The 7332-nt window shown below is 36.7% G+C and overlaps 3 protein-coding genes across 5 annotated transcripts in view; 2 read left to right on the top strand and 1 right to left on the bottom strand.

The window, feature by feature from the left end:
- The window catches only part of LOC124302903 (uncharacterized), a 592781-nt gene that overhangs the window by 84996 nt on the left and 500453 nt on the right, over nucleotides 1–7332 (top strand). The gene's annotated exons all lie outside the window — the stretch shown is intronic.
- LOC124302764 (ATP-binding cassette sub-family F member 2) lies at nucleotides 166–3959 on the top strand. Its single transcript, XM_046759290.1, has 9 exons — nucleotides 166–301; nucleotides 668–850; nucleotides 1065–1468; nucleotides 1606–1769; nucleotides 1978–2205; nucleotides 2343–2730; nucleotides 2926–3117; nucleotides 3230–3433; nucleotides 3527–3959. Exons 2-9 carry the CDS (start codon nucleotides 673–675, stop codon nucleotides 3668–3670), a joined length of 1902 nt encoding a protein of 633 aa, XP_046615246.1. The 5' UTR covers nucleotides 166–301; nucleotides 668–672; the 3' UTR covers nucleotides 3671–3959.
- Nucleotides 3677–7090, bottom strand: LOC124302785 (transmembrane protein 98-like). 3 transcript variants are annotated; one of them, XR_006907769.1, is made up of 6 exons: nucleotides 6839–7088; nucleotides 6174–6384; nucleotides 5703–5812; nucleotides 5497–5629; nucleotides 5047–5394; nucleotides 3677–4959 (listed from the first exon to the last, which is right to left on the bottom strand). XR_006907769.1 is itself a non-coding variant. In XM_046759345.1 (6 exons), exons 2-6 carry the CDS (start codon nucleotides 6309–6311, stop codon nucleotides 4956–4958), a joined length of 657 nt encoding a protein of 218 aa, XP_046615301.1. In that variant the 5' UTR covers nucleotides 6312–6384; nucleotides 6839–7090; the 3' UTR covers nucleotides 3677–4955. The 3 variants fall into 3 exon arrangements, 2 of the variants coding, with proteins under 2 accessions (XP_046615301.1, XP_046615300.1); XM_046759345.1 differs by having other exon boundaries at nucleotides 5123–5394; nucleotides 6839–7090; XM_046759344.1 differs by lacking the exon at nucleotides 6839–7088 and having other exon boundaries at nucleotides 3677–5007; nucleotides 5123–5394; nucleotides 6174–6455.

The raw sequence follows: 7332 nt of genomic DNA on the forward strand, positions 1-7332 counted from the left end.
AATTTAAAAAATAAAATCACGTGCAAAAGTTACAATTTGATATGATTTCAGAATTTCAACTTCTGTCAGAAAATGTCGAAAATCTAAATCATTTCATGGAACAGATTTTTAAAAATTCCCGGGCAAAACACTGGTAATTTTCCACTGAAATTTCTAGCAGCTAAATAACCGCCATCTACGATGGAGAGCGGCCGATGCCCGATCCATGCCAATCGGTCTTTCTTAATTTGACGGCTTTGCCATTTGTACGCACACGTGAACCATCAGTTTGTTAACGCCGCATTTTGCCACATATAATTAGGTATTTATCAACAAATATACATTTTTCAGTAAAAAAAATAGTCATTCTATCATAGTCGATAAAATAACTAAATTTCAATGCGTACAATCCAAGTTAACGGATGTCATTCGGGTCGTGTGAAATACCTGTAATCTTTTGTCTCAGCTGGAAGCCACGCACGTTTCTTGAATTTTGAGCAGAGATTTGAGTAATAATTTTATCCTCCCAACATTTAATACCATTAAATCATTTGAACTATTGAAGTGACAGATGGTTAACCTATAAATTACATAACTTAGAAAGTTTGTAGGAAATAAGAAATAAACGTCAGTTTCATAACCGTGAAAATTCATGAATCTGAGTGAGTTTGTACAAAAAAAATTTCAGTTAAAATGCCGTCCGACGCAAAAAAGAAGCAGCAACAAAAAAAGAAGGATGCAGCTAAGGCTAGGCAGACCGGCAAAAAGGCTACTCCTCAACAGGGAAAGCCTGGAGATGATAGCAAAGAACAGAGCCCTGTAAGCGGAGAGCTGCAAAACGGATCCAATGGAACGAGCATCAGTGCTGAAGGTGACTTATAAATATACCCCTAATTTAACATTTTTATTTTCATAACGGTCATCCCTCGAATTGAGCTATTCATTATTTTCTCATCCAAACTGTGCCACATAAAGTTTTTATATGTTGACTAAGTGGTATGCTGAATTTTACAGCATTTATATGAGATGCAACCCTGAAGTAGCTATTATCTAATTCACAAAACATTCTTCTTTCACGTCTGCAGAGGCTTTGTGCATGAAGTTGGAATCTGATGCACGCCTCAATGCTGAAGCTCGTTCGTGCACCGGATCACTGGCTTCACATCCTCGTAGTCGTGACATCAAAATATCTAATTTTTCCATAACCTTCCATGGTTGCGAGCTCCTACAGGATACAATGTTGGAGTTGAATTGTGGTCGGCGTTACGGTTTACTGGGTCTAAATGGCTCTGGTAAATCGACCTTGCTCTCCGTTGTCGGTAATCGAGAAGTTCCAATTCCTGATCAAATCGATATCTTTCATTTGACCAGAGAAATGCCCGCTAGTAACAAGACCGCTTTACAATGTGTTATGGAAGTCGATGAGGAACGTGTTAGACTTGAAAGATTGGCAGAGGAATTGATTGAATGTGACGAGGAAGATGCACAGGTAATACATGAATCTTAGAAATCCTGTCAAGATAACGTTAATTGGAATATGGATAGATACAGATGGAATATTCCACTAGAATTATGATTTATCCAAAGCACAGATTTCAGTAATGTCTTTACTATTACAATTGGCAGGAACAACTGATGGACGTTTACGAAAGGTTAGATGACATGAATGCAGATACGGCTGAGGCTCGTGCTGCTCACATTCTGCATGGTCTGGGCTTCAGTTCAAAAATGCAGCAAACTCCAACCAAGGACTTTTCTGGAGGTTGGCGCATGAGAATAGCTCTGGCTAGGTAAAACTTTACTAGAGTTGAAATCATTCAAAGATTTGATATGATTAAAATGTTGAAAAGGGGTTTACACATTTGAAAAGCAACGTTTTACATTACCACAACTATGGACTGTATCAGTTTGAAGATACCAATCTTAAAGTTCATGAATATTATTACAGATCCGAGTTTTACTGTTTTGTTATTAACGAAATTATATTTATATCATTAGAGCGCTTTACGTGAAACCACATCTGCTGCTGCTGGATGAACCTACCAATCATCTCGACCTCGATGCTTGCGTGTGGCTTGAAGAAGAACTAAAAACGTACAAGAGAATTCTTGTCATCATTTCCCACTCTCAAGATTTTCTCAATGGCATTTGCACTAACATCATTCACGTCAATAAAAAACAGCTCAAGTATTACGGTGGTAACTACGAAGCTTTTGTGAAGACCAGGTAAATGTCATACTTCGTACACAATATGAATACATACAACAAAGAATACAGTATGATGCTGGACAAAAAATATTATAATTTGTTTCAACCACTCATGCGTTTTCTTCTCTAATGTAACGTTATTCTTCGAAATGTAGAATGGAGTTGCTGGAGAATCAAGCCAAACAGTACAACTGGGAGCAAGATCAAATAGCGCACATGAAGAACTACATTGCTAGATTTGGTCATGGATCAGCAAAGTTGGCCAGGCAAGCACAGTCCAAAGAAAAAACTTTAGCTAAAATGGTTGCCCAAGGTTTAACTGAAAAAGTGACCAGCGATAAGGTTCTCAACTTTTACTTTCCCTCGTGTGGAGGCATTCCACCTCCAGTAATCATGGTGCAGAACGTTAGTTTTCGTTATACTGACGACGCACCATGGATTTACAAGAATTTAGAGTTTGGAATAGATCTTGATACAAGACTTGCTCTGGTTGGGCCTAACGGTGCTGGCAAAAGTACATTACTTAAACTTTTGTATGGAGAAGTAAGTTTCATTCTGTACTCTGTGTTAGATAAAATATATTGCTTAAATTACATGTAAATCAGATGCTCTAAAACTTTGTTTGAACACATTATAAGACAACGTATTTTAATTGTTAGCAATAGAAATATGCACTTTTCATCACCAATATTTGTTACGAGAAATCAAATATCATGTCATTCAATTTAAACTTTCCAGTTGGTGCCCAGTAGCGGCATGATTCGTAAAAACAGCCATCTCCGGATTGCCAGGTACCACCAACACTTACATGAGTTATTGGATCTGGACCTATCACCTCTAGATTACATGATGCAGGCTTTCCCTGACGTCAAAGAACGCGAAGAAATGCGGAAGATAATCGGTCGATACGGATTAACTGGGCGACAGCAGGTATTCTAAATGTTTAATCGACTGCCTGGAACTCACTGTTATTTGTGTATTTTTTGGCACCAAACGTTTTTTCTAATTGGGTATTGGCAATAACTTGTATGATTTGAAATAGGTATGTCCCATTCGCCAGTTGTCCGATGGACAACGTTGCAGAGTCGTATTTGCTTGGCTCGCCTGGCAAGTTCCGCATCTCCTACTACTTGACGAGCCAACCAATCATCTTGATATGGAAACGATTGATGCTCTGGCAGATGCAATTAACGACTTTGATGGGGGAATGGTCTTAGTGTCCCATGACTTTAGACTAATTAATCAGGTGCGTTTATACTTAGTGACAATTAAATAGTTTGTTATAATCAGGTTCTCCGATTATATCTCATTTTATTATTTTTTTTTTTTTTTTCAACAGGTAGCGGAAGAAATTTGGGTGTGTGAAAATGGTACCGTAACAAAATGGCAAGGTGGCATCTTAAATTACAAAGAACACTTGAAGACCAAGGTGTTGAAGGATAATCAGAAAAATCAAAAAGAATTTGCTAATAGAGGCAAATAATTGATGTTATTCTGAAAACCATTTTATTCCTTTTATATTGCACCCCCAATTATATAGAAATTTTACCGAAAAATAAACTTGCCTGCCGTCTTAAATTGGTGCTGCTGTGTAGCACGAAGATGGCTTGAGCTATCTTAGCTAATTTATTTAAAACGATAAATCAGTAATAACTAATTACAATTACCTAATTGATTAATTAACAGAAACCGTTGCCCTTTGGGATTAAATCCCTATGGTCTCAGAGATTGTAATTTGAATCTAATTATTGAATATTAATAAAATACTTGAAGGAATATGGTAATTAGTAAAAACTCACAATATCCTTTTTCATTCGTTTAACATTGCAGTAACAAATTTTATACATTAGATTAAATTTTTTAAATTTTTTTCAAAAATATTACGTTGTTTACTCGTCGTTTGATGTGGATTAGTAAATACAAAATATATCTGTGAATACAAGTGTAAATATATGGCTTGTTTCTTGATATGCATGTATTAACAAAAATAGAATCATTGCGCCGCAACATATACTGGTTCATTCCAGTATTAGGTGAATATTTAAATAGAAATATCTCAAACTTCAAAATGATGTACAATGTAGCAATATAGATATACATATAAGTAATAACAATGCATTAGTCAGCCATAGTGAGCCACTCTTTTATTGACGTATAATAGATTTCGTTCCAATATTGTTATAATCTGTAGCACTGATGGCTGAGTTGAAATTATCTACCACGAGTTTGCTTGATAAATTTCCGGGTTCGAAATGATATTAGATTATTTTTAGTGAATCAGGTTGATTCAGTTAACTAGAGATTCCAATACTTGAAACTTCTCGGGCGAATATCATTCACGAAACGTCGTGTAGCTTGACAGAATCATTTGAATAGATAAAAATTAACATATTTACAAAGGTCAAGTAGTAACAGAATTCTCTTTGTAGATCTGTCAAGTTTCTTTCGTAAATTGTTCGTATAAACGCAACCATATATATATATTGTAGTAAAATCGTATAAAAATTTGATTGCGCATTTATATAAATATATGACATACATAAATATAGTCTATTTTATAATCTAAAAACCACAAAATATCTTCATAAAACATCAACAATGAACAGGAGTTTCAAAATTTGAAAATACTTTAAGGTTTTGGAAGTTAATCGTATTACTTGGTATACATATACAAATGAAACATATTGTCTTGGTGTAAGAGGGCAGCGAATCATACGATAAAACTATGCCGCTTCAAAAATTGAATGGTGACTCACAGCTTTGATATATCAACTGTAAATATCACGAAACGGAATTCATAGTTTTAGTTATCATTTTACTGTGTGAAATAAACAAGAGGATTTGACCCTCCATACTTGCATTTTAAAGGTAGAAAAATTCCCCATGTCAAGACAAAACTTCTTGCTCTTGCTGATCAACATTTATGGAAACTTACACTGAGGTAGACGCTGGGATGGCACAAGCTGCTTCCTGTGCCAGTGCAGCTTCCCGTAAAACTAAGAGATGTAAATCCATGTCACTGAGGGCCTGATCGATAAATGCCAACTTCCTTGCCTGACTTTTCGGTATTCCATGTTTCGTAACGAGGGCCAAGTTGGTGACTGCTAAAACTAGAGCTGCTACTCTTGCTTCCAGTAAACGAGCATCTAGGGGTGGGTAGAGGCTACGTACAACATCATCAACCCTTGGTGGTATGCGTCTGGCAACCTAAATTGGAGTAATAGTGAGCTTGAATTTTAATCTAAATTATTATACATATGTGTGTATAGGTTTGAAATTTTTTTATTTTTTTCTTTGGTTTCAACTTACGTCTACAATTTCGAGAGGTACTGTGTTGCTGTTTACTGTTCCAGCAATTTTGGTCAAACTCGCTGCCAGGGAATGGCATGATCTTAGCACTGCTATACACGGTGGAGCCAAACCAGTCGCGTCATCAACCCACCTTTAAATGATCAAAGATAATTATACTTCAGGACTAAGTCTAATTCATCCAATTATCAAAAGCTGAGTTTCACCTCTCAGCATTAACCAGCCATTCTTCGCCCTCCCAAGCATCCAAACTCAGAGCTCCACCATTTTCGCTTTCCAACAAATCTGAATTCAAGTCATGGGAATCCTTCTGTTTCTGAAAAGATTACATCAGTTTCGTTATCAAAAAATATATTTTGTGATCACCTACAAAGCTGAAGACTTTGATGATGAAACTAATCCAAGAAAGCTATGAAAGCGGTATCTTGCTTATCGGTAATAATATTCAAATAAAGGATGCAATGCAATATGTGGCATCCAAGTATATCGAAACTGTATAGAACATGAACAGAAATGGTTCAATTTTTCTACTGGAAGGCCATTGGTGTAACGTTACAAATAGCTTGGAAGTAAGTGAATAATTTCACCGTTTTATAAATAAGGATACAAAATAATACAGGCTACAACCACTGAGCTATTTACCTAAGTATATAAAGTTGTATAAATGGCAAACTTACATGATAGCATCGTTGTCTTCTACAAATGACTAACAAAACGAGAAGCGCGCCAAGAAAAACAGCAGCAAGAGCACCAAGGGCGACTGCAACAACCGTCTCCATACCAGCCATGCTCCCAACCGGTACCGAAGAACTCATGTTGTTGTTACGAGCTCTTCAAGCCAGGGTAATATCCAATTACTAATAAGCCTTTGTAGCCGTCTCTGCAAGGCTGCAAGCCACTTGTTGCGTCAGTAAAATACAATGTGTCATGAGATTAGGACAACTAAATAACTAACAGACTTGTACTTGTAAAAAAAAAAGAACAAACAAAGACGCGAATTAGCCACACCACTTGCCACCTCTTAATTAATTTTCAACAGTTGTTCATTTGTATACGCATCCTTGGTTTCAGTGGGAGGCAGAGACTGTCACGGGCTTTATACTGTACACACATACTACTTTCAGCTGGTGAATGTGATTTCAACGTGTGTGAATATGTCACTGATTGTCAATAGCTTTCATGCAATTGTGTGCATCTAGGCGTGCAAGTCGTGCATGGTCAATCACACGGATGGATTAAGGAGTTGCTGTTAATCGTTACACGTTTGCTGCATCAGATTCATTGCATCAAGCTGGATAAATTCTATATTTATTCGTTATACGAATTTAGAGGTACGACATACCAGCGTCTGTGCAGTTGGGCACGATTTGTCAGAAACACGAATACATGTACGGTACTAATTGAGTGAACTACTTGTTACAATATTTTTGACAGAAACAGATCATTCGCGATTTCATGAGGCAGCAGTCATTCCTTAGATCCAAAAATTTGCCCTGAAATGACGTGGCTTCGGTAAAAATTATACAAACATCATACCAAAAGAACTTTTCTAAAATATTTGACAAGTCAATATGAAGATTGTATTTCAGTTGATATGTCCGTTAAATTTTCGGATAGAGTGCGACACTATCGGTTTTGTATGTCCCCCCCCCCCCCCCCCCCCTTATTATTAGATGTCCCCTAACTCATCCCTAAAAACTCTCGCATTCGGAATTCGTGAAGCAGTGTGATACATACCTCGAGTTCACGGATTGTTTAATTCAGTTTCAAATAAATTCCACATTTATCATACACGTAGCGTAGTTGTCAAAAGATTTCTTGATAATCCCACTGAAT

This window comes from Neodiprion virginianus, chromosome 4 (assembly GCF_021901495.1).
Source record: "Neodiprion virginianus isolate iyNeoVirg1 chromosome 4, iyNeoVirg1.1, whole genome shotgun sequence".
Classification (NCBI taxonomy): Eukaryota; Metazoa; Arthropoda; class Insecta; order Hymenoptera; family Diprionidae; genus Neodiprion; species Neodiprion virginianus.